This window comes from Octopus sinensis, unplaced genomic scaffold (assembly GCF_006345805.1).
Source record: "Octopus sinensis unplaced genomic scaffold, ASM634580v1 Contig20083, whole genome shotgun sequence".
NCBI lineage: Eukaryota > Metazoa > Mollusca > Cephalopoda > Octopoda > Octopodidae > Octopus > Octopus sinensis.
In genome coordinates this window covers 1-27,139 of record NW_021836872.1, presented here as the reverse complement: position 1 = coordinate 27,139, position 27,139 = coordinate 1, and the positions used below count along the sequence as shown (strand labels likewise).

The following is a 27,139-nucleotide window of genomic DNA, read 5'->3' as shown; positions in this document are numbered from 1 at the left end:
TGTAGTTGTGTAAAGATGGAATAATGTGAGATGCTCACCCCTTCACGGAAGGAGTAAATTCCATACATGAAAAATTCAACTACATTGACAGTCACATAAATTTGAAAATGAACACCCAGACAAGCCTGGATCTCTCTCTCTGCTGGATTTCCAAATCAGGATCACAGAGGATGGTTACATCCACATGAATCTTTACAAAAGAAGCAGTGACTAGGAATCTATTCATGCATTATGATTCGGCCCGGTCCACAAGCCAAAACTGCACATAACAAAATTAAATAACATGCATAAGAGACAGATGCAATGAAGTAAGTGACAAAGCCATCAGCATGAAGCGGTTCCTCAGGAACTTAGCACACAACGGTTATCCACCATCCACAGCTAAAAGACTGCCTCTGTGAATAATGAAAGTGGGTAAACTACACAGAGAAGCCCATAACATCAGATCAGAAACATGCTTCCTTAGACTGCCCTACTTAGATGACAGAACATCAGCAGCTAACCCAACATCCATCCGCAGGGAGAGACTTAACATACAGCTGGTACACACCAGTCTATCCCTGAAGAAAGCTCTATCAAGAAAAATACCTAAGGGAGCACTGTGGAGTGCACACTCACCAACTGCCCCATCAATGACATCAAAACATGCAGTATATGAGGTCGTCTGCAATAAATGTGGGGCACCCTACGTAGGGAGCACTACTAGGAAACTACACATTCGAATAAACAAGCAAATGCAGATAGACACTTTGATAAGAAGCCCCTCAATTTGGGGTCCTTGGCGAATTTGGAGTCCTTGGCAATGCAGTGGAGCCCAGTTCTAGTATTTGTGTAACTCTCGATGTGTGAATTTGGGACAATCCTTCCAGGATCTTTCAGATGTATATTATGGCATATCTTTATCGCCTACACTCTAAGGAATAGAGTCTTAATCTCTTGAGCCTTTCCCAATAGCTTACATCTATATAGAGGCTATCTTCTTCGTGTAGCTTCGTTGGATTGCCTCAAATTCTGTGATTATTTGACACTGGTTGGTGACCATAGCTGAGAGCAATAGTCAAAGTGGCTAAGGACAAGTGTCCTCCAGAGGACCGTCATGGTTTCCTGGTCTCTTGTTCTAAAAGCTCTAAGAATCATCCGGTCAGCCACCTACATTTCATTGCCAATTTAGCAACATGCACATGAAAGGTTGCATCATTAATCATGTAAATACCTAGGTCTCACACTGATTGTGCCTCTGGGATTGCAATCCCTCCAGGTCCAGTGTATTTATTGAGTATTGCATTTAGTTTTGCATGCTGATAGCATAAAGCTTGAAACTTTTCAGCATTGAACTGCATGCTATTCTTTTCAGCCCATTTGTATATTTCATCCAGCTCACATTGCAGGTGCATAGTGTCTTCAGGGTTCTGTATTACCTGTGAAACTTTTGTATCATCGGCATAACTTGTGATCGTGGCTCCCTGCGGATGAGGGCATGTCTGAGGGCCATTATGAACAGTAGTGGTCCCAAAATAGTGCCTTGAGGAACAACCGCCACTATTTGCATGTTATTGGAGGTGGCCCCATTGGAGGTGGCCACCTGACTTCTATCCTTCAGAAAGTCATGAAGCCATTCTCCCAATTTCCCAACTATGCCAAGATCACACAGTTTGTGACATATCATTCCATGATCGACTTTATCAAAGGCCTTTGCAAAGTCGAGATATATGACTTCCACATTTGAGTGGTTGAGCAGTTGTTTCAGTACCCAGTCATTGTGTTGTAGGAGCCGAGTTAGGCAGCTACTTCCTGGCTGAAACCATGTTGGGTGTCAGGCAGCAAGTTATTTTCTTCAAGGAAAGCAGACTCAAGAGATTAAGACTCTATTCCTTAGAGCGTAGGCGATAAAGATATGCCATAATATACCTCTGGAAGATCCTGGAAGGACTTGTCTCAAACTTTCACATTGAGAGTTACACAAATACTAGAACTGGGCTCCACTGCATAGGGCCAAGGACTCCAAATTTGCCATCAAGATGTAGGACAAGATACTGTGATAGCCTGGGCTTCAAAGGTCCACAGCTCTTCAATATCCTCCCGAAGGACCTGAGAGACCTGCATGGTGTGGATGCAGATGTCTTTAAAATAATGTGGGACCACTTCATATCAGGTGTCCCAGATGAACCAACATCACAGCAGGAGGTGCAGATAAGGGCAGCTGCATCAAACTCTCTCATGCACCAAATGTCAATTGCTAAAAAGCATTCGTGAAGTAAAATCATGTAGCAACACCAAATGGCGGTGCCCCAGCATGGCCACAGCTCGTGAGCTGAAACTAGATAAAATGAAAAAATGAAAAAATATATATATATCCATATATATATATATATATGGATAGTAGAAATATGTTACGGAAAGAAAATAAAAAATACACATGGAAATGTAAGGGTAAAATAAGAAAAATCAACAAAAATGCACATTGCAAATAGAAAAAGGCTATTTATGACAGATAACGACAAATATATACATTTAGATTGACTGAGGTAGTAATACGAGTCATAAAAGTCCTTATTATGAGATGATTATAAGATGATAATAAAGTAAGAGAACAAAACAAATGATGGTTTACGCAAAACTATTCATCGCTTGAATAACACCGGTTAATGAAGGGTGTCAGGTCTAATAGTTCCTGAGAAAAAAGATTATTTGTAAGGGAGGTAAGTAGTTCTGGATTTAGAGATGTGAGTAGTGTAGGAAGTGTATAGGGTTTAGTGGTTTCAATTGAAGAGTTAGTGGTGTTCTGTATTGAGTTGTGTGTTCATATTTAGTTGGGGGAGAAATTTATTGATGAAAAATGCCTCTTTATAAATGGATATATATATATATATATATCCATGTATATCATATATATCCATATATATCATATATATCCATATATATCATATATATCATCATTTAACGTCTGCTTTCCATGCTAGCATGGGTTGGACGATTTTGACTCAGGGCTGGTGAACCAGACGGTCGCACCAAGCTCCATTCGTGATCTGGCAGAGTTTCTACAGCTGGATGCCATTCCTAACGCCACCCACTCCGAGAGTGTAGTGGGTGCTTTTTATGTGCCACCAGCACAGGGCTAGTCAGGCGGTACTGGCAATGACCTCGTTCAAATCTTTTAACACATGCCACTGGCACAGGTGCCAGTAAGTCGATGTTCGTAACAATCACGCTTGAATTGTGCTCTTTCACGTATATATATAATAGAAGAGTTACCCGGCGTTGCCCAAGTTACACACAATTGAAGAATTAGACTTTTCTGTTATATTTTCTGTAATGAACTGGAATACCTATGTTTCGAATTTCATCAAAATTGCAGATGAGGGTTATTTGCCTCTTTACACACACAAACAAAATTGTAATTGTGCCACATGTATCCCATACTACTGATTTTTATGCGCATATTCCAAAATTCCAGTTTTATGGAACCTGTTAAAAGGATTTTGCTCCTGAAAAATGGAGGTCATAGAGCTCTAAAATGTGAGAGTTAATGCCCCTATTGGGGGTGGGCATCTTAATGTCAACCAGAGAAGTTGAATTGTTGAGAATCTTTTTAACTTTGGTCTTATATCTATTGCTTGAATTTCTTTGAAATAGGAAATATATGTTCACTGGGTTTGTAAAAGAGAGCAAAGCTACAGGAAACCAAAAGATGAATCATCACAATAAGCAGTCAGCTATCCTACCCTAGTAGATACCACTCCCAATGTAGGATTCCTCACCATAAATAATGCTCATCTTTTATGCTCAGGTAACCCTACAGCTTCCAAGAGCACAACTGTATTCATTTATGCTTAGATAAAATGACAAAATTGTGCGTGTTAAGTCCCCATGGAGGGGTCTTTCTAACTTGTAAGAAGATGAAATTTTATAAATATTACTTCATTTGTGTCTAATATCTATGATTAAAATTTCATCAACAGCAAAATTACATGAATTGTCATGGGGTTTATGGCCCTTATGCATAGAATATAATTTCCAAATTTCATAAAGATTCATTCAGTACTTTTGACCTAGTTTTGGATCATAAAAGAAATTACTAAAATTTGGGAGTTAAGGCTCCCATTAGGGTGTTATATATGTATATATATATATATATATATATATATATATTAATATTTGAGGAAATAAAATCCAAAACTTATTTAGAAGTACTAAATCAAGTTTCACACAATATAATATATATTATTATTTTATTTTTTAGCAATTTACTTAATCATTGACATTTTATTGCTATTTTAATGTTAATATTTCTATTATAGGTAACTTTCTAAAGGGTGTAATTTAATTGTTCATTTTGAATTGATAAAAGATGGTTTTTTTCTAATTTTATATATATATATATATATATATATATATATATATATATATATATATATATATAGATAGATAGATAGATAGATAGATATATAGATAGATAGTTACATACATACATTCATACATACATACATACATACATACATACATACATACATACATACATACATACATACATAAATACATATAGATATACACACACACACACATAAAAAGACAAATTGATAGATACAACTGAGTGGGCAAACAAAAATATGAGACACAGCCTAGTGCTTTATTTATGTCGATAAGCCTGGTACTTATTCTATTAGTTTGTTCTTGTGAAAACAGTCGGTTGTGTGGATGTAAATAAATGAACAGCAGTGATGAGGGTGAAACACAAAGACACACACATACACTTACATATATACATACATATATATATATATATACAGTTGATTTGTTTCAGTTCCTGTCTACGAAATCCATATATATTGTTGTTGGCATCCTTTTAGTCTCGCGAGACAATGGAGTTGCATATAAAATAATCTAGTCTGGCTTTTACATTTCATGTCCTAATACATCTCCTGCTTTGGCTGTGTAGTCCTATACTGGACAAACAATCCCTCAAGCAGGTGCCACAAATGTAGCGAAGACTTTGCCTGGCTGGTTGTAATGTCATAGTTTCTTCTTGAAATCTTTTCTTGTTTTTCCATTTCTCCTCTCTCTCTATGTCACTCCTTTGTGTTCCCTCTTTTACAGTACGTCGCCAATCTCCACGGTTGCTGGCAACTGCTTCCCAGTTGGTTATATTAATGTTGCAGGCCTTCATGTCCCTTTTGCAAACATCCTTGTATCGTAAGAACTGTCTTCCCACAGACCTAGTGCCCCAAGCAAGCTCTCCATAGAGTATGTCCTTGGGGATTCTGCCATCTTCCATATGGCTAACATGTCCAAGCCACCTCATACGTCTTTGTGTGAGGAGTGCAAACAAGCTTGGTATTCCTGCTTGCTTGAGGATATCTTTGTTGGAGACATGGTCCTGCCATTTGATGAGAAGGATTTTCCAGAGGCAGTGCAGGTGAAAGATATTTAGGCGACGCTCTTGGCGTGTATATGGTGTCCAAGACTCACTTCCATACAGTAGAGTGCTAAGTACACATGCCTGGTAAATCTTCATTTTTGTGGTCTTGGTCAGCTTATTGTTGTCCCATGCCCATTTGGAGAGTTGGGCCATCACAGCATCTGCCTTGCCAATGCGTATATTTAGCTCAGCATCAAGGGATAGGTTGTAGGTGACGGTAGAGCCAAAATAAGTAAACTTCTCCACTTCCTGTAGTCTGTGGTCTCCAATATGTGTGTTTGGGATGTCCTATGTAGCCTGACCCATGATGTTGGTCTTCTTGAGGCTGATAACTAAGCCAAAGTCACTACATGCTTGCTCAAAACAGTTGATAAGCCTTTGCAAGGCTTCTTCTGTGTGTGATACCAGAGCGGCATCATCAGCAAATAGTATTTCCTTGATCAGGACACTTTTGATTTTGGTCTTGGCACACAGACGCGAGAGAGTGAACAGTTTCCCATCACTTCTACTGTACAGAAAGATTCCATCATCTGATGTCTCAAAGGCATGTGACAGCAGCAGTGAGAAGAAGATGCCAAATAATATAAGAGCAAGGAACAACCTTGCTTTACCCCATTTTTTATTTGGAAGGCGGCTGATGTTGAATCGTTGTGCTGTATGATGTCTTGCATATCATCATGGAAAGATTTGATGATCCCCAGCAGCTTTAGTGGACATCCGATTTATTGGAGCAGGATGAAGAGGACTTTTCTACTTACCAAGTCAAAGGCTTTTGTCAGATCAATGAAGACCATATCTAATGACATTTTCTGCTGTCTGGACTTCTCCTGAAGTATGGAGAATATCATGTCAATAGTTGATCTGCTTCTTCTAAAGCCACACTGTGATTCTGAATAAATTTGAGAAGTAAGCAGTTGTAGCCTGGACAGGATAACGTGAGCAAAGGTCTTTCCAACAGTGCTTAGAAGAGATATTCCACGGTAATTGTTACAATTACCACGGTCACCTTTGTTTTTGCAAAGTGTAATGATGTTAGCATCCTGCATATCCTGAGCGACTGTACCCTCTTCCCAGCACTGATACAGAAGCTCATGAAGGTGCTGAAGCAGGATGGTGTTTTTGCCGGTTTTGATGATCTCTGAGGGGATGCCATCTTTTCCCGGAGCATTATTTCTTGCTAGGGAGTCAATAGCCTTGGTGAGTTCTGCTATAGATGGCAGACTGTCAAGTTCACACATGACTGGGAAGATCTTGACATCCTCGATTGCAGACTCAGCTACCGTGGTCTCCCGTGAGTAGAGATCCTGGTAGTACTCCACTAATCTATCCATTTGCTTGATTTGGTCCTTGATGAGATCTCCAGTAGTTGATTTCAGAGGGGCTGACTTAGTTGCGGATGGACCGAGGGCCTTCTCAAACCGGCATACATCCCACAGGTGTCACCACCGTCAGCAGCTGACTGGATACTCTGACAGATTTCCTGCCAGTACCTATTTGCATGGCGTCTGGCAGTCAGTTGGGTTTTATTTCTTGCCTTTCTGAGTTCTTTGAGTGACTTTGTAGAAGAATCACTCTTGTATTGCATCAGAGCTGCACACTTTGCTTCGATAACTGTTTCCAGCTGAGAGCTCAGCACTGAACCAATCTGGGTTTTGCCTTTCTCTCATGCCGAAAGTATCTATTGATGTGGTATACAAAGCTTCCCTGATATAATTCCAGGGAAGCTTTCAGCAGAGGAGTTTGGGCAGCTACTGAGGGCAAACTTGGTAAAAACAGCAAAACATTTTTGTAGTGTAGGGTCCAAGGTTCTGGCAGAGTATTTTTTCAATTCAATTCAATTTTTATTGGCTCAAAAAGCAAAAGCAAGGCCATGTAGGGGGACAGAGAGATATGTACAGGGAGGGTGGTCATACAAAGAGTTCAGGCTATTTCTGGTCAAGAGAGACTTTGAACCGAGCAGTCATCGGCATCTTCACTATCTCATCCGGCAGCTTATTCCACGGATCCTCAACCCGGACGGAGAAAGCCCCTCTCCTTCAATTGAGATGAAATCGTCATAAATAGAGCTTTTCGGAGTGACCCTGCAACCCACGCTCTGGAGCAGGAGTGAAGAACAGCTCTTTTGAGAGGTTACACTTTCCGCTTATGATGTTGTGAGTGAGAATGAGATAACCACGGTGGCTGTGTTTTTCGAGAGAATAAAGGTCGAGCGTCTTCAGCCTTTCTTCATAAGACAAATGCTTGAGACCAAGAACCATGCAGGTAGCCAGCTTCTGGACTCTTTCGAGATGATGTATGTCTTTGAGGAGATAAGGAGAAGAAGCTTGAGGAGATAAGGAGAAGAAACACAAGCCCTGGGTGACGAAGAAGGTTAAACGAGAACGTCGACTCAGAGATATTGCTTGGGCTGAATTCAAAAATCTGGATTCGACTGCAGCTTTTGAGGTGTACAAAACTCAACGAGACCGAGCCGTGAAAATTGAAAAGAAGGAACGCTTCAGTTATGAATACAAAATCGCGGCAAATGCCAGTAGCAATCCCAAAACCTTCTTTGCCCATGTCCAGCGGAATTCCCGCTTGAACAACCAGATTGCAACGTTGGTAGACTCAACAGGCGTATCGATTGAGGATCCTTATCAACAGAGTCAATTATTTGCTGAGGCTTTTTCAACTATTTTCAAACAAGATGATGGTCGTGAACCCCCTCCATTTGATAGATCGGTACCTCCAATGCTTCGATTGATCATCACGCGGGACCAAGTCAAACGTGTTATTCAAGGCCTCGATGTCAACAAGGATCACGGCCCTGACGGCATACACCCACTGGTTATCAAAGCGTTGGCTCCGGTCATTTGCGAGCCCTTAACACGACTATTCAATATGTCATTGGCGACGGGTGTTATACCTGCAGACTGGAGAACAGCGATAATCTGCCCAATTTTCAAGAAAGGGAGCCGCGAAGGCCCGCTTAACTACCGACCGGTTTCCCTTACATCAATAATCAGCAAGATGTTCGAAACCATCCTTAAGAAAAGTATGATGCTCCACCTCCTAAACACAGCCTCGATCACTGATTCCCAACACGGCTTCGTGCCGAAGAGATCATGCTTGACCAACTTACTAGTAATGGAAGAATTGGTGACGCGCATCCTCGATGATAGTGATGCTGTTGACATCGTTTTATTGGACTTTGCCAAAGCTTTTGACTCGGTAAACCACCGCCTACTACTTGTCAAGCTTCAAGCATATAGTTTCCATCCGGATATTGTACGATGGGTTGGTGCCTTCCTCTCAGATCGCTCCTTCCAAGTTCAAGTTAATGGTTCACGGTCCAACGTCTCCAGTGCGAGCAGTGGCGTGCCTCAAGGTTCAGTGCTTGGGCCCTTGTTGTTCTTAGTCTTCATAAACGACTTGCCCGACGACCTCACGGAACACACCCTTCTATTTGCCGACAATATCAAACTGGTCGCTCCTCGCGGTAGTATAGAGGATCTTCGTCGATGCCTCCACCAAATTTGGAAGTGGTCTAACGATTGGGACCTGTGTCTGAACGTGTCAAAGTGCTGTCATCTGCCTGTCGGCTCTACTCCTGCAACTCAACTTGATTTCGAGCCGGGTCGTCTGCTGCTGGAGAGGACCGATCAGGTAAAGGACCTGAGTATCTTGGTGGATTCCTCCTTTTCGCCTTCGGCCCAGTGCGTCCATGCTGCCAACAAAGCGCGCGGAATTCTGTTTTTGATTCGACGGTCATTCGGAATGCTCACAGCAGCCATATTCCTGCCACTCTATGTCACGCTGGTGAGACCCATATTGGAGTATGGGATTCAAGCCTCTTCTCCTTATCTCCTCAAAGACATACAGCACCTCGAAAGAGTCCAGAGGCTGGCTACCCGCATGGTTCATGGTCTCAAAAATTTGTCCTATGAAGAAAGGCTGAGGACGCTCGACCTTTGTTCTCTTGAAAAACGCTGCCGCCGTGGTGATCTCATTCTCGCCCACAACATCATAAGCGGGAAGTGTAACCTCTCGAAAGAGCTGTTCTTCACTCCTGCTCCGGAGCGTTGGCTGCGGGGTCATTCCGAAAAGCTCTACCTGCGACGATTTCATCTCAATCGAAGGAGAGGAACTTTCTCCGTCCGGGTTGCAGATCCGTGGAACAAGCTGCCAGACGAGATGGTGAAGATGCCGACGACCGCTTTGTTCAAAGCCTCCCTGGACCTCAAGTGGCCTGAACTCTTTACATGAACACCACCCTGTACTTAACTCCATGTCCCCCTACATGGCCTTGCTATTTGCTTTTGAGCCAAATTAACTAACTAACTAACTAACTAAATATATTTTTTAACCTTTTAAAACAAGCCTTCTGTAGTTTTTTCACTTTTTACTATTTTCTATATATTCAACCACGTGCTTTCTCACCTATATATATATATATATATATATATATATATATATACATATATATATATATGATGGGCTTTCAGTTATCTGCCACATCTACTCAGAATGCTTTGGTTGATCTGGAGCTATAGTATAACATACTTGCTTAAGGTGCCATGCAGTGAAACTGAACCCAAAGCTAGTTGTTTGGAACACAAACTTCTAAGCTCTATAACTGTGCCAATATATAGTAGCCATGAAAATAGATGTAGGCTAGTCAGGTTCAAGTCAATCTGCTAGAAATAGCAGCCAAATTCACCTCAAATCACCACTTATCACCTTAATAATGGAAAATGAAGCTGCAAAAACAATATGAAATATCAACATATGCAACACCTTTAAACATAATTTATCAGCACTGGCCTTAGGATCAAACAGCAATAGTTATGATTAAATTCTACAGTGGATACAAATTTATGACAATTAAAAATTCTGAATAAAAATGTTTATATAAGAGACATATTGTTACTTACCACAGAAGCATTGTGCAAGGAACAAGTATTTCAAATATAACGGGTTAAATTCCATTATCTACAAAGAAAATGATAAATACTGATAGGAACAATTTCTACAAATAGTCCGTGATGCAAAATAATAGTGTAAAAAATAATTCAACATAAATCATAGGAACTTGTCTTTGCAAAAACAGGAACCCATGAGCAAGTATTATCATGGTGAAATTAGGAAGAGCAGTATAGAGGATAAGTAATAAAAATACTAGACACAGTTAATCTAAAAAATGCAAAGAAAAAACAGTGTTTTGTTTAGTCATATCTTTAGCATCTTCCATTACACTCTCTCTTTCAAATACCTCAGAACATCCAAGTAAAATATGATTTTCTATAGGGGTCACTATGAATTTTTGAAACTATTTAAATGTAATTTCTACTGTACATTTTCTTGGAGAGCATCCAAAAACAAACATTTTGATACCTCATTTGTGAAATTTGAATGAATATTTTAGGAGATATGATGACTTGGGTGTCCAGTGAATTTGTTAAAATCTTGCCTAATTAGCCTACATGAATAATTGACCATTTTGTAATATATCTTTGAAACTGAGGTGATAACCAACTTGTATTACACAAATAGGTGGCTTTCTTTTTCTTTCTATTTTTTTTCAGGTTTTTGAATATAAAACTTTGTTTTGGGAGCAATTTTAAAAATATTTATGTAAAACCTATTTTGTTACATGTAACAAACAGTCAATTTCAGGGTTTTCAGACTTAGCTAAATTCAAAAGTACGAGTCACAAGGACTTGAGTTTTGGCATATTTGTAATAGATACAAGCTAAATAAATCCTGAGATTTGGGATCATGACACCATTTCAATACAATTTTAATGGGCTATTAAAAATAGCTATAAGCAGCAGAGTTGGGGTCAGGATGTCCATCTAAGCTGAATTTTGATGGGGATTTTTCCAATTTTCTTTTCACCACCGCCTTGGATATGACAGGGCAAGGTATGTTATAGAAAAATTTATTGAAAATCTATGATTTTTTCCAACCTCCTTTCCTCCCCTCTGGACTGATTTTGGTCTCTTTTTTCTGTACAATGCACTTAAAAAAACAAGAGAAACGTTTGGGTTATGAAATGATCTTTGAAAACATTTTCAAATGAAAAAGTGTATGATTTACAGAAGATTTAGCTGTTGCTTCTAGCACATGACATGATGACCTGGCACCTTTCTCAGAATTGCATGTAGACCCAGATTAAAAGACAAACAAAATGTAAAATCTAATTCCTTGCTTTAGCATTAAAAGCTTGAATTAAAGATATTAAAAACATCTGTAACATAGCAAACTTGTTAGTAGGAGAGAGAGACAAAAACCTAAAATGACTATGTAAACACTACTACAAATTATCCAACTATATTCAAAATTGGGAAAGAAAATGCTTCATATTGAACCTAAATAGTCTACAAAATAATATTCATTGTACAATATAATTGTGTTTGCAAAATTTGACCAATATTTCTCAATGAAATTTACATGTACAAGAATATCCACAAGGTATAATTCAGACATCAATCTTCACACTTTGTTACACAACAAGAGGGAATAAAGATTCACAATACAATCATTCTATGCTAATTATGGGTTCTAGAAGTCTGAAGCAGCTCATTTTAGTGCATTTTTCTATAGAAATATGTTTACTTAGTAATTAGTTCATTTCTTGAAACACTGGCCCAAACCAGAGCCTTGGATTCTGAAACCTCAGATTTGTGTTCTGTTTAACCTCTCACCACAGAGACTAGTAGTGTCAGTGTACCATTTTCTTTATTGACTTTGCACTTTTTCACCATACTGTGGCCAGATTCAGCAATGATCATATCTAACTGGCAAGTAATTTTTCTTTCTTATGACATAAAAATCTTGAAGAAAATGTACTATTTTCTAAGTGAAAGTTGATGATAACATTTTCACTTTTATATGTCATAGGGAATATTTGACCTACTTTCATTGATTTTTATATCAAAATAAAGCAGTAAAAGTCCTTTTCATGACAGTATGGTCTGCAAAAGAATCAAGTTATAGTGCTCCAGCACACTGAACAAAGATGAGAGCTACCTTTCAGTAGTCAAAATAAAAAAAAAAAAGGACAAACTTTGTGAATGGGTGGAGATACCAGGGTGATTGAAGGAAAATGGCATAAAATGCCATGAGTCGGATTTTGATTCAAATTATATGAGAAGAAAGTTCACATAGAAAACTTTCAAATGAAATATGATTTTGACAAAAAAATGATAAAGCAAACAGTGTATTCTTGTATTGTCAAACTGTACTTGTCTCCCTCCTATGGTGCTTTATAGTGATAGCTTTCCAGAATCAGCACTGCCAGTTACAACATTTGCGAATGAATATGTCTATGTAAACAATGCAATTGAAGAGAGAAAATGAAGGTAATGGGTGTATTTACATATTTCAAGAGTTATTGCTCTTTCATTAATACCACATCTAACCCACCAACAGTCCATGGATACATTGCTTCAATACCCAATATGTTCAACAGTGTGACACAACTGGATAGACTAATTTACATATTAAACGCATTCCTGGCAAACAGTACACACATATAAATTGCTGGCAAGGTCAGATTATATCATTTTGCAAACATAATATATGATACTATACTTACACTAGTATAGTATATGCTATACTTACACTAGTATAGTATACTATTACACATCCAGCAGACTATGTTCAGTTCATTTAATTCTACTCTTCATAAATTTGCACTCAAAGAGGCCCATGTCTCACTTTTAAACAGCATCACACTTCATATACAAGCATCATGTAATCCATCTTACACTCTGAGAAAAAAACCCTTTGTTGCCAGCAGAGGTCATAACTTTCTGAACTTCTTCCAATCAGTTCTTACCTTTACTACTATGCTCTCTGATCCCCTGCCCTTTTCATTAATTAGGTAATATAAGTTATTAACTAATCCTAGACAGCTCATCAACCACTTTATAGAATGATATGAGTGAAATTTTAGTAGTGATTGCCTTCTACACTGTAAGGTGAAAGAGACTTTACCAGCTGAATAGTTAGACAGAACAGTGTTGGGGGAAATAGCATGAGTGAGAGAGGATAGTAAGAGTGTGACTGAAATAAGAGGGCAAGTAGATAAGTAAGTGATAGCCATGGATTAAGAAATCTGATACAAATGAATTGTTCAATGTCCCCATCCCACAATGTTGGTCTACACCTAAACAATGGATTGGGAATTTCTCATGGCCGCAATGATCATACTCACTACCTTTAGTCAATTAAGCCTCAAAATCACAGTCATGACCGATTTGTTAAAAGTCAATTTTAAGATGTTTCCCGAGATCTAAACTTTCACTCTAATAAACCATATCATAAACGCAACAAGAAACTTAACTGCACTCACAAGCAGTTTTGCTACCAGGTTTAGAAACCTGATAGCTAAACATTAATAGCAGGATATTTAACCTCTCTTCCACTAAAGAGATTTTTGATGAGCCTCTTACTATGAAAATGTCCTAGGTAATGGTAGCTTCAAAGATAATTTATGTTACAACTTTTCTAGTAATAATATGAATAATAAAAGATGCACCTTAGAATAGGAAATTAATTTGGTTTGCCCTCACTCTCCCAAAATGTTAAAGCTAATTTAGTTTAAAAATTCCTCTCTCTCTCTTAGATAAGCGTTTCTCAGAAAATCACAAGTACAGAAAGATCTTTAACAGATAAATAAATTATCATAAAGCTGCTGCCCCCAATATAAAGAGCATCATCATCCATAACCACCACCAAGAGCCCACTTCCAGTTATAACTGCTGAGACTCTGAAGCTTGTCCATTCGTTGTCCACTCAACTAGGGGTGCCCAATAAACTTCATCTTATATGAAGCAGAAATTACAGTTACACTATATGACAACATAACTAAAAAGAAGAATTACATCAGGTTGTATAAAGGCAACTTCAAAAAATGCCACACTGAACACCTATGTTTTTCCGGCACATGGACAAAACTAAGTCAGCTAGCCATATATGGGTTTTACGACACACTCCACACCACATACAATCAAGTGGAAAACTATAGAAAAATCCATGTCATATGTTAATGGATAAAACAAATGAAAGTTATGCAGTTTTACACATCCTTTTTAGATCTAAAACTTCCACCACACTGTTGAATTCCAGATCAGAAATTTTCAGCAAATGTAAACATATGGCAAAGTTTCTTTTGGCAAACTGGAGAATACCAACCTCACCAGAATGAGAAGCTGTTTTGTACACTTTAGACCCCTTCCAATGATTCTGCCTCATCTAGCCTTATGATTCTACAGTCAAAGGGAATGTAACTAATTCTTTTTTACCTTTCTTTTTCCATTTTTTTCACCAAACATAGGCATGCTTTAAAACTTGACTAGATAATATCTTCAATATATGAAAATATATACTAAGTACATTAAACAACATACATATATATATTATATATATGATATATATATATATGACATATATATACAAGCATTAAAACAATAACATAGTTATCGAACTTTCTTTCTTCCTGCGTTGACCTTTTTAACGTTTATTTTCTTTAAACTATATATGTTTGTGCGTGCAAGTGTGTGTGAGTGTAGACTCACTTTTTTTTTAGATTGAAACCAGGATTATAGGAACTGAAACTTGGGACAGTGGAAATACCATGAATGATGAAGAGTTACAGCATATGGGATGGGTGTTAAAGAAGAGTGGGCCATCTGGAGGACTTTTCTCTGCAAATGTATTAACATAACTGCCTATTTTGTTCTTATATGAAGGCAATTCCTGGCAAGTACTGAAGTGATACATGTGAACTGGTAAGATATATGATTGATCTTTCTCACTTAGAAGGTTTAACAGCTGGGTATGAGACAAAGCGACAGGAATCAGATGTACAAAGCAGCTAGTTCTTTACCTGATAGAATAAGTGTATACAATTATCTGTTTCTATTGACAAGTAACATCTTATTCAACTGCCAACTACTTTCATACTGTTCTTTTGGAAATATTTTCATAGGAAATTTGATATTTTAAATTTTATCAAAAACTAGCAGTATCACCTGGTGTTGCTTGGGTTTGTTTCAACCCTTTAGAATTGGAATTTTTGAAAAGTAAAAATTTTGCATTATGCAACTTGTTATTCTCTTCAAGTAAACATTTTTCCAGTTGAAATACACCGAAAAATAGTGACACAGCAGTCAAAAATCATAAAAAATAGGGATTTTCATAGAAAAAAAGCACCTTTTTGATGTAAATAATTTTTGGTGTTAACATGGTCCGATTTGAATTTTATCTTCTACAGAATGAAGAGCAAGCCTTCATCTATTATACTCTCAATTTTGGTCAACTTGTGCTGCAGGGTCTCGAAGGAGATAGAGTTAGTTGAAGGCTACCAAACCTGCCACAACAGACAACTTCAGCTTTATATATATAGATTTGCTACACACTACTTTCTATCCTTAATAATGAAACTTGGTAGATCCAAAAGTTAAACACACAAACACAGATACACACACAGACACATAAGTTGAGTTTTATATATATAGATCTCTCAACGGGGATTTCAGGGGAGAGTTTCAGGGAGTCGCTGGCGATGTATTGTGATGATCAAAAATCCGGCCTGCTAAAATTTGGTTAAAGTGATTCAAACTGCAGACACAATGCAAAATGGTCACATTTAATTCAAAGCGTTAAAAATGTTATGAAAACAATTGGTGTGTTCACAAAGTCCAAATGATTAATATGAAAAAACCCTCCAGGCTACATCCCGAAAATTCATTTCTTTGCCAAATTTCTACAATGTTTACAGCGATTCATTTTTATATCTTGATTTTTTATTTTTCATGCAATTTACACATGCCTGCACGCGTGGTGAACACAGTTCACGTCAAACAGCTGAGTAAAGTTCACTATTCAATGCATGGGATAAGGCCTAAACAAACACATTATCGATTTTTGCACTTGCGAGATGAATTTCGGAACAAAAATAGCGCAGTTCAATTTACATTCACCTAAACTTTAAGTGACCCATTTTTGGTGGTTCTACGATTTGTTGGCTAGGAGGAGATGTGCCAGGAAGTTAAACGCACAGACACACACACAGATACACATACAGACACACAAGTTGAGTTTTATATATATAGATATCTGAGCAGCTTAGGTGGGTGTTTAATTTAGTAATTAGAAAACCACTGACTTTAACTTGCACCTCTTTTCTGACCACATATGCACTGGTGCAAAAGTACTATGTAGATAGTGAATGCATACTACAGCACTAAGATTTTCTCTTAGCAATGAGCAAATAATTTGGCCACTATTTTACATGCGTAAAGTTTTGTGTTGCCCAAACTTCTGCTTTAGAAGCTCAAAGACTTTGCAATAACAGCCACATCAAATAACTGACCAATGTTTACTAATTGCTTTTCAATCCTTTGATTTTAACTGTAGACTGTAAAACAATTAGCCAAAATATCTAACCACAACAGTCTTCTGCTGGTTTAAAGTTCTCTTTCCATAGGTTAGGTATGGGAGACATCTTTCATAAAACCTTTTACACTCTTTCTTCACTTTTCCAATGCTTTTCCTAATTTTTTGTCCTGGTTTCTCTGCAAAACCTTTCCGTTTTGAGGTACAAATTCATAGTTTTTTCTCCTGCTACTTAGTATTGTACTCCAGTTTCTTGAAAAAATTGATCTATCCATATTCAAACTAAAAACATATCTTCCTGTTTTGCCAGTCCCAGCAGAATTCTGCTAGAACAAACGTGAAGAATTATTTCAACTGCTGATATATTACCATGTTGTATTATGTTTTTGTATCCCACACTGGCGAAGTCACAAAATTCTTTTAGAGACATTAAATGACCTGTATATATTAGAAAATATTTTAATATTTTCATGAGTTATTTGATATTAATTGGCATGAAGTTGTGCACAATATGTACACCTCAGCTTCATTTAATGCCAATATAGCACCTTCCAAATTTTGCATAAAAATTTACAGGTTCCCATTTTGTCAGGACTAGCTGCAACTTTGGCTAAAATGTGTGAAGATCATCTTTCATAAGCAGTCAGATGTTTTGAAATTCAAGTCATGCGAAACAGTATGAAAAGCAAAATTAACTTCTTTAGCAGCCACTTTTGGTGAGATACTTGCAAGACAAATTAAATCAAACAAGTTTTGCAGTGTTTCTGGCTTTCTCATGGAAAATGCATGTAATATAAGGCCCAATGTTAACAATTATAAATACTTGAACATGTCATAGTTTGTCTCAACACAAGATTCTCAGTCACTAGTTAGTTTCTCCAGGGACAATCTGGTTTTCCAATGGTCATCTGTTTCCTTCTTTTTTGAAACTGGAGGAACAATTCTAAATATTTGGACTTTTTCGTGTGTATGAATGAAGTACAAGATTATAATTTTGAGTCTCAACTGGGTTCCTGCTACAAGTGTTTCATTAGGGTTTAGTAAGACTAATTAGCACCAATGTCTTGCACCTTTCTGTCAAATAATAAAGATAGTAACAAATAAATATTTCAAGATTATTAAAAACTGGGACAGACTTTCAAATTGGCTGGAAAGCCAGAACAATGAGTTAAAATAGGATAATTTAGGCCAAACCAGGTTATACAACAAATAAATATTGTCTACAAATATATGAAGTAATTCATGATCAACATCATCATTTTAATGTCCACATTTCTATACTAACATGAGTGAGAAAGAATTCACCGAGACAGATTTTCTCTGACTGGATGGCCCTCTTTTCCCCAACCTTCCTTTGATTCCAAGAATGTTATGTTTTCTGCATGACAGGACATGTTTTTGTGGATGATTGGAAATGAGCAACACCAAATGTATGATGCTGACACATTCATGAGTATTGTGCAAGGTCAAGACAAGCAGACACACACACACACAAATCACAGTGTATAGTTTATATATCCCTACACATTTTTTCTCTCTCCATTTTCCTCCACTCAATCTTTTCTGTCAAAGAGCATGAGCTTGAAATATCAAAGACTTTTCCATTCTTCCTGAGCGTTGAATTCATACATCTACCTGTTGTTCCCTCACCTGTCTTCCTCTTTTGTTTTCTGTAAATTTGAAATATTATACATCCATCGTGGCCAATCTTACAAATTGGTTTTGCACTGGGGTTCAGTAGGATGTTAGGTAAAAGCCTGATTATGTAAGCCTGACTCTTCTAAGTTGGCAGGTAATTAAGAAAATGTGGTGACTGTTTTTCAAATTTTCTTCCATACCAACCATCTCTGGAGAGTACAGGATAACATAATCAATATACTGCATATTTTTTGTGATTTGTGGTGGGTTTGTGTAAGTAGGTAGATAGAGAAACAGATAAACTGACACACACAAACAGGCAGATAGATAAACACATTTATATATATATATATCCTCACCACTATCCACACTGCCCTTGCCAGAGCATATTCTGTGGACCATGCATCTGCTCTCTCCCCCTGCACCCGCCCCACTGTCTCCCGTTTCTCCTCACCTACCACCCCACCACCCTACCTCTCCAACGCACCATTCTCCGAGCCTTACGGTGACTCCAGTCTGACCCCTCCACTTCGCATATCTTCCCTAACTGACCCCCTCCCCTCCTTCAAATGAGCCCACAACCTACAAGACCTCTTGGTCCACAGCTTCTTCCCTAACTCAACCTCCCAAACCCAGCTCATTACCCTGCTCCCGCCCATGCTGCCGCACTTGCCCTTACATCTCCAACACAACGCTCCTCACCAGCACCCATCATCAACACTATCATGATGTGGTGAGATGTGGACTCTGAATATAGAGGACATGCAAAGACTAGAGAGGAATGAAACTAGTATGCTCCAATGGATGTGCAATGTCAGGTTTCATGTACAGCAAACTGGCATACAAGGAATCAAATGCAGCATGTAAAAGTGAAGACTGCACTGGTTTGGTTATGTGATGTAAATGGATGAGAACAGTTGCATAAAGAAATGCTGGTCATTTAAAGTGGATGGAACTTGTTGAAAAGGGTGACCCAGGAAGACAAAGAACTGAATGATTGGGGATTCATTATACTTGATAAGACCCATCCATCACAGCAAATATAAGGTCCTAAGATCACCTTGGTTATGCTTGCTTGTGCTGGGCCCTGTCAAACATCCCCACATCTCAGCTCCCCAACATCAATCCCTCCTTGACACTATTACATCCCCTAACACTATGTGTTACCAATTATGGCCTTCCCTCAGTTTCCATCCTTCCTTCTAATTATTATCTCTTTCAACAAGCATCCGTTCCCCAGCTCTTCTCTGCCATATTTTACCTTAACACCCTTCATACTTGCTCTCATTCTCGCACCACACCCACTCACTATAGCCACCCTTATGTATCTCTACATCCCTCTTCCCACTGCTCTTGTGCCTTGTTCATCATCCTCTACATTCTGATCCATTAGCACTGAGTCACTTATTTCTCTCTCAACTTACACCCCACTCCATAATGCTATTTCCACTTAAGCCACACCTCCTCTCCACATCATTCCCTACATTCCCTTCTACACCCATCTCTAACCATCTCTTCCTTCCCTCCTGATCCACTACCCATTTTATCTCTTTCTCTTGGAAGGTTTTGCTCTAGCACCTCATCACAACCATCTGTCACCCACCCTTATCTAAATGTGGGGTAGCCATGCTTCTTTTCTATAGTAACACACATTTGCTTGTTCCGGGTAGAAAGTCACACAGGGCTGTTTTTCTTCTTCTCCTTTCTTGTTCTGTTTTGTCTTGCAAGTTACTTAGCAACTTCAAAACTGCCAGTGGCATGAAAAAGCATGCAGTACAGACTGTAAAGTGGTTAGAGTTAGAAAGGGGGTATCCTGCCAGAGAAATGATCTCAAAGCTGAAACGGAGCATGATGCAGCCCTGCAACTCACTGGAGCCAGTCAAGATGATTACAATGATGTATAGCTATCATTCTGGAGTGGATCACATAATGAACATAGAAAATTTAGCACTATTTGGTAAGGAGAGTTAAAGACAAATATCACATCATGTGTAGACCAACAGCCATTCTCGTTTCAATTAGTCTACAAGAAAGCCGGCATGAAAGCCATGCAATTTTGGAATTGTATAAGAGATATTAAAACAATTTTCCTTTCATAATAAATCATACTTTGTAAACAATCCCTCAGACATTTCCTAATGCATTTCCATTTTTGCATAATTGTATGAATTCTTGTGTGTAGAATACAAATTCACAAAAATTTTCTGAAAATTCCGAAATATAAAAAATTTATGAGGGGTTATATGGTGTGCATAAAGCAGAATTTCGTCAATATTTCATTTGTTTACAGTTGACATCACGTGCTGGAACATACAAAATTATAGCTTCCAAATTCTGTTTTATGACTGGATAAAAATTATGAAACTTTAAACTTCGGTAACTTTTTTTTTTTTAAATTTCTGGAAAAAGTGAATTAGCCCCTGAGATTCAGTGTGGAGAATTGCATCAATACACCAAATTTTAAAATTTTCAATAAACTTTAAAATTACCAAAGAAAAAACTCCAGCTCAATCTGAATGTATACCTCACAGCACTATCATAAATCTACAAACTGTAAATAAAGTAAAATCTATTAACACATCTGTTTCAAGATGCACAATTCGTACAAGCAGTATCAGCCAATGTCAAAGTACACATACCACCACCATTATCAAAACCCCCACCCCACCAAATACTAATTAAACTTTACAGCTTCAACATACGTAACCAGGAATTCTAAAATCTGTCAGTATTCTCAACGTGACATTGTAGAAAAACGGAGAGCTTCTGATGTTGTTTTTCATTCTAGTATGCTACAAGTGCTGATGCTAACACAGCTTATTCTGTCTTCACCTGTGTCTGTAGCATCAAATGAGCAAACATCCAACACATTCACCATTTGAAGAACAGGCTCTGTACCACAATCACACAGCACCCTCTAGCACATAGTGCCATAATGCATAATAAAAATGCATTGCACATCCTCGTAGAAAGTGTCTTTGCTAAAATGAGTGCATGCAGAAAAGTTTTTGGAATGCTTTGAGACACTTTTCCATGTGTACGAATGTAGGATGAAAATTTCATAGGCTGTCTATAAAAGAGTGATGAAAGAGCTGTGAAATCTTGCTTGCATTAATTTCAATTCTCCTATTTAATAAATGCATTGTTTCTTTCCAGATATAATGATATCTGACTGTCCGGAGAAAACTTCAAAAATAATTGTTAGCAACTTCTCTTGAAAACAGACAAAATTTGGCATCGTGCTGTAATCAAGTACCTACAGGGAAAGGTTTTGGCACTCAAGGACATTCATGCCGATGTTATTCATGTAGACATGATACATTAAGGGTTGACACTCCTGCCTTGTTGTCAGTACAAAAGTGGCAGCTAAATTTAGCAAGGGAAGAGATAGTCTTCAGAAAAATCATGGCTTGGATGTCCTGCAGCTGCTGCTGCTGCTGCCACCACGGAAGATATTGTGTTCATCACATAATGATGAATGATAGGTGATTGACTATAAATTAAATACCCAGTGCTGTTAGTATATCCTGTGAGAGAGTTGAGATATTCTGCAAAATGAACATAGCTTGATTAAGGTTTCTGCTCGCTAAGTGTCACACGTTCTGACACCCGATCAAAAATGCTCCAGGTTGATCACGAGAACATCTGACATTGAGGTGGATCCAGCACGTTTCCTTGATTGTTTCCTAACCCAGGATGTTTTTGGGTTCATCACATTGAGCCAGAGACAAAGAAGCAATCCATGCAGTGGAAAGAAACACCTCTCTTCACCGGCTCCACTGAAGGACAAGGTTGTTTCATCTACAGAGAAGGTTATGGCCCCGATTTTTTGGAATATAAAAGACATTGTGCTTATTGACTGTCTTCATAAGGGTCACACTTTCAATGGAGAGTGCTATGCCAACTTGCTAAGGCAGTTATGAAAGGCTACTAAGACCAAACGCCCAGGAAGACTGATGAAGAGGGCCGTGTTTCATCAGGAGAATGCTCCAGCACACAGGTCCTATTCAGTCGACCCCCATAATAAAAACATTATTATTATACTTCTGTTTTGGTATTAAGAATGAAAAGTCTATCTTGTTCGTAGAAACTTTTGGACTTTGCTTTGCACACCCCAAGCAAATTTAGTTCCTGGTCAGTGGATGAGTGTCTAATGGCGTCACTGAGCTAACGTATGCATATACAGACTTGAGACGGATATGTGTCTGTATGTGTGTCACACACATCCGTCTGAAGACTGTATGCGCATCGTAGCACAGTATCTCTAATGTACATATGCATGCACACACAAACACGATTTATAACTTTTAGGCGGATATAAACAGTTCATATATATATATATATATATATATATATATATATATATATAGTGTACCTACACAACTGTGCCCCACCACCGATTTGTTTCCTCATAACTTACTTTTTCGAATGAAATGCTTTACAATTGGAATTCAGAAGGTGTGGACTTCGATTATATCGAAACTTGTTGCGAAAAAGTTTTTCCGAGTGTCGGGAGAGCAGTTTCGGAAAATTTATACGAGTTGGCTTTGTTTCTACCTAACTTTCAGTAAAATAGATTTTCATTGAGGAAATTTTCTATAAATATCTTTCAAACAGTGTATGTTAAGATTGTATCGTATTTAAAATGAAAGAGTAATTGGCGATCTCGCACAAATACACACTGATATAAACCACAAAATGAAACTCGAAAGTTCAATAAGAATTGTTTGTCATTATAAATGGGAGCAAGCCCATATCTTTTTTTACTTTCTTTTACATATTAAATTCCAATACAAACATAATCTACACTATCTGAATGGTGTTTATAGAAAATTTCATTAAAAAAGGGAAAAAATGCCCAGTTTCCTGAAAGGTATGAGAAAAACAAAACAGACTTTTGTAAATTTTCGGAAACTCTCTTCCCCACCTTCAGGAAATTTTTTCCTATAACTAATGCCGATATCACTAGAATCTGCACCATCTGAAGTATATTTATAACATTTCATTAAAAGATATCAATTTTTCAGGTGGATTTTCGATCTTCTAATCAGTATCAAATTTTGATACTGATTAGAAGATCGAAAATCCACCTGAAGATTGTCGGTAGCAGATATGAAACAATTGTAGTGGCGGTTTATTTAATTTATATTAAAATTTTATGTATTGATTAAGTCTTTCCTTGTTTGGTTTTAAAATAGTGGTTTTGTCTCGAATTATATTATATAATATTTTACTATAAAATGGATTTAACCCTAAATCTGATTTTTCCCTGTAATTTTGGATTCATTCCCTAATATTTATTATATATATATATATATATATATATATATATATATATATATATATATATATATATATATGTATACACATACATATATATACATACTGTTGTGTTATGTGAATGTATAGAGAGAATATATATGTATGCACGCATATACATGTAAATATTATGTATATATATATATATATATATATATATTATCGGATAACAGTAAAAATTTACCAGTGTGTCTACACATTTTATGCGTGCATGTTTAAATAAGCTACTCTGCTTTTTGTGAGGCGCTTAAATAGACATAAAACCTCCAAATTTAAACCGAATATGAACTTAAACTTCTGTAATTGGACAGTTGAAATTATAAAGCAAGTTATGTTTTCTTGTATTCAAGCTTTAGATGAATATTAAACAATATTTACTTACCGACGACAATGATATCCTTACATTTACATTATATAGAGTAAACGCGGATGTAAAACCTAAACCAAGCCCGTTTAGAAGATCAGAATATATTTTTACCTTGCTTACATAGCCATCGACAACTTTTAGGTCAACCAATTGTTTTGTTGTTTACCTCTCTCTCTCTTTTACCCTCACTCTACTATCGTTCTATTATCGTCTAACCAATTAGGTTATGTAGATAAATAAGCTGATAGCATTTCAATGTTGTATGTCCGTTCAGACTCTTCTACTTTCACTTCCTCCTTTTCTTTCTCTGTGTAATTTATTCTTCTCTCTTTCTTCTCTATTTTCACTTCTATCCCACCGTATAAAGAATGAAAGGATTTATGAGAGAGAGAGAGAGAGAGTATTTCTTTATTCAGCATAAGGTTGAGAAAAAGAGGAGACAAACAAACGTTGGAGTCAGGGTTTCGAATGAGACGAAACGTATGAATAAACAAACAATTAAAATATATACAATTAAATGAGAATGAGTGAATAACAAAAAATGAAGCGGAGGACACGGTTGACCCCACAAACCACATACGCTGAAGACTTCGATTTCTCCTTTTCTACATTCTCGATAAAACAGGTTCTTTCACTCGCAACATACTTGCTATAGACTTCCATCTTTTACGAAACACACTTTGCGACAGGCATTTCTTCTCCAGCCTTATTTTCCGTTTCATGTGGAAAACGAAAAAGTCGATTAGCTCGAGACTGGAGATAAACAGGCCTGTTGCAATTCCTTTTACTCTCGTCCTCCACACTACTTCTTTCGCCATAGCAACTACCGAAATAAACCAGGCTCGCTCCTCCCTATTCAGGAAGGTCGGCGGACCGATCTTAATTACAGATTCGCTTGACAGTTGTACTCTTCTCGAATGCGACAGCAGGTGTTCGACATAAGCCCAGAGTTCAGTCACCTTCGGGCATTGCACAATTCCGTGCAGGACATCTTGCACAAACCGGCGAAGGTGCACACCCAGGTCTAAAGAGCTTATCTCGAACCGGTAAAGCTCCTTTGTAACATTGCCAGGCCAGGGACTTTTGGTAATTATCCATAGGCCCCGGACCGAGTGTTCTTTGGAACAGGCTGGCCAGTTGATTTTCGTCGAAGCCCAGAGTTTCTCCTAGGACGTCGTCACACTTAAACTCTACTAACCCTCTATAGAAGAACGAGGTAGTACCCCCGCCACCGGCGTTGCCCGACTGGGAAAGAAGCACGAGTGCCTGATAGCACTCTGCATGCCACATGCCCAACCTCGGTCTACACTTGATCCATGGGTTCAGTTCGTTAAACGATGTGAACTGTGGAAATAACAGCTTGACAAACGGAGACCACACCTGCTCACCGTCCAGGTAAATCCCGAGGTGCCTAAGCCTGAGCGCATTTTTAGCCACGGCATCCCTAACCCACCCTTCAGCGGCTTTTGGCAGCAAATAGAGCGCCTTACAAGAGGTCTGCTGCCCCTCCACAAAAAGCGAAAGAGCATGCGTTCCAGTTTGTTCAGCCACGGATCAGGGCAAGGCACGACGGTCAGGCGGTAAGTGATTACAGAGGCGATAAACACTTCTGCAACCTCCGCCCTCCCTTTCAAGGACAGCTTCCGCTCAGACCATGTCTGAGTTAGGAGAGCCACCTTTCTCGCCACCTCGCTCCAGTTCTTCTCTATCTGGAGATCTGGACCTAACCAGATCCCAAGCATTTTCACCGGTCCTTCCGTCCAACGTCCTACGACGCTGTCGGAAGAAATCGTCTTGCCCCTCCAGGTGCCGAGTTGCAAGCCGACCGATTTATCCCGGTTGACTTTCGCTCCTGCCACCGTTTCGTAGTCCCTTAAGGCCTCACCCACCCACTGTAGGTGCTCGACTCGGGAAACGATGACGGTGATGTCGTCCGCATGCGCCGAAGCTGACTTTCCGCACCCAAGATCTTGCGGAGTGCCTTTCATAGTTTCCAACCTCCTCAGCAACGGCTCGAGGGCCAAAACGTAGAGAAGCGGGGAGAGAGGACACCCTTGACGTACCGAACGTTCAATGCTGAACGGCTCCGAAAGGAAACCATTTACCCGAACTACCGATTCGATGTTGCTGTATAAAGCGATGATCCATCCGCGGAAGGTCGGGCCGAAGCCAGCCGCCGCCAGATACTGATGGTCCACCCTATCAAACGCTTTCGATTGGTCCTAGTGGACCATAGCCCCACTCTTGCCAGGAATCCTATTTACCCTTTCTAAGGCATAGCGTAGAAAGTGGAGATTGTCGTGGATGGTCCTTCCAGGGATGGCGCAAGTTTGCGCCTCGCAACAAGTTCACCCAAGACCCGCGCCAACCTTTTTGCTAAGACCTTGGCCAAGATCTTCAACTCTGCGTTAAGCAGAGTGATAGGCCGGAAATTATCAATTAAATCCCCCTTGTTTGGGTCCTTTCTTAACAGCGCTACCACCCCTCGGCTCACAGACTTAGGAATTCTCCCGTTCTGCTGCCAGTTGGTGTACACGCATGCAAGTAGGTGCCCAAACAAGTCTGGCATGCTACTATAGAGTTCGTAAGGCAGATCATCGAGTCCCGGCGATTTGTCCCCGCCGCAGTCTGCCAACATATCCTCGACTTCTTTGGCTGTGATCGGCGCCTCACAAGATTCCGCGTCCGGCCTCGATAGACGCGGCGAACCGGCTAGGAACTCTGCGAGCTTCTCCCCGCGCTCCAGCTCGCCGCTCCTCCCGAATAGCTGGCCGAAATGATCATGAAACACCTTGCACATCTCCTCGGGTTCGTTTACTAATCGACCATTTGGGCCCGTCAAGGATCGAATGGTTGAGTTGTTGCCATGCTGGCCCTCTACCACCCGGGCCCATCCGACTGCGTTGATCCCTTCCTGTCTCATTGCACGGATCTTAGCCCTGACAATGCACCCTTTATGTTTAGCTTTGAGATGTTAGTCGAGTGCTAACCTCGCCGCTAACACTTTCGATGCA

General features: G+C 38.8%; 1 protein-coding gene across 1 annotated transcript in view; it reads right to left on the bottom strand.

Annotated features, from left to right (window-relative positions):
* The window catches only part of LOC115232233, a 31,682-nt gene extending 7,294 nt beyond the window's left edge, over positions 1–24,388 (bottom strand). The window contains exons 1-2 of the mRNA XM_036500301.1: positions 24,141–24,388; positions 10,330–10,387 (exon numbers count right to left, since the gene is read on the bottom strand). Coding sequence (XP_036356194.1) covers positions 10,330–10,384 — 55 coding nt within the window. The 5' untranslated portion in view covers positions 10,385–10,387; positions 24,141–24,388. The remainder of the gene's footprint in view (positions 1–10,329; positions 10,388–24,140) is intronic.
* Between the last annotated feature and the right edge of the window lie 2,751 nt (positions 24,389–27,139).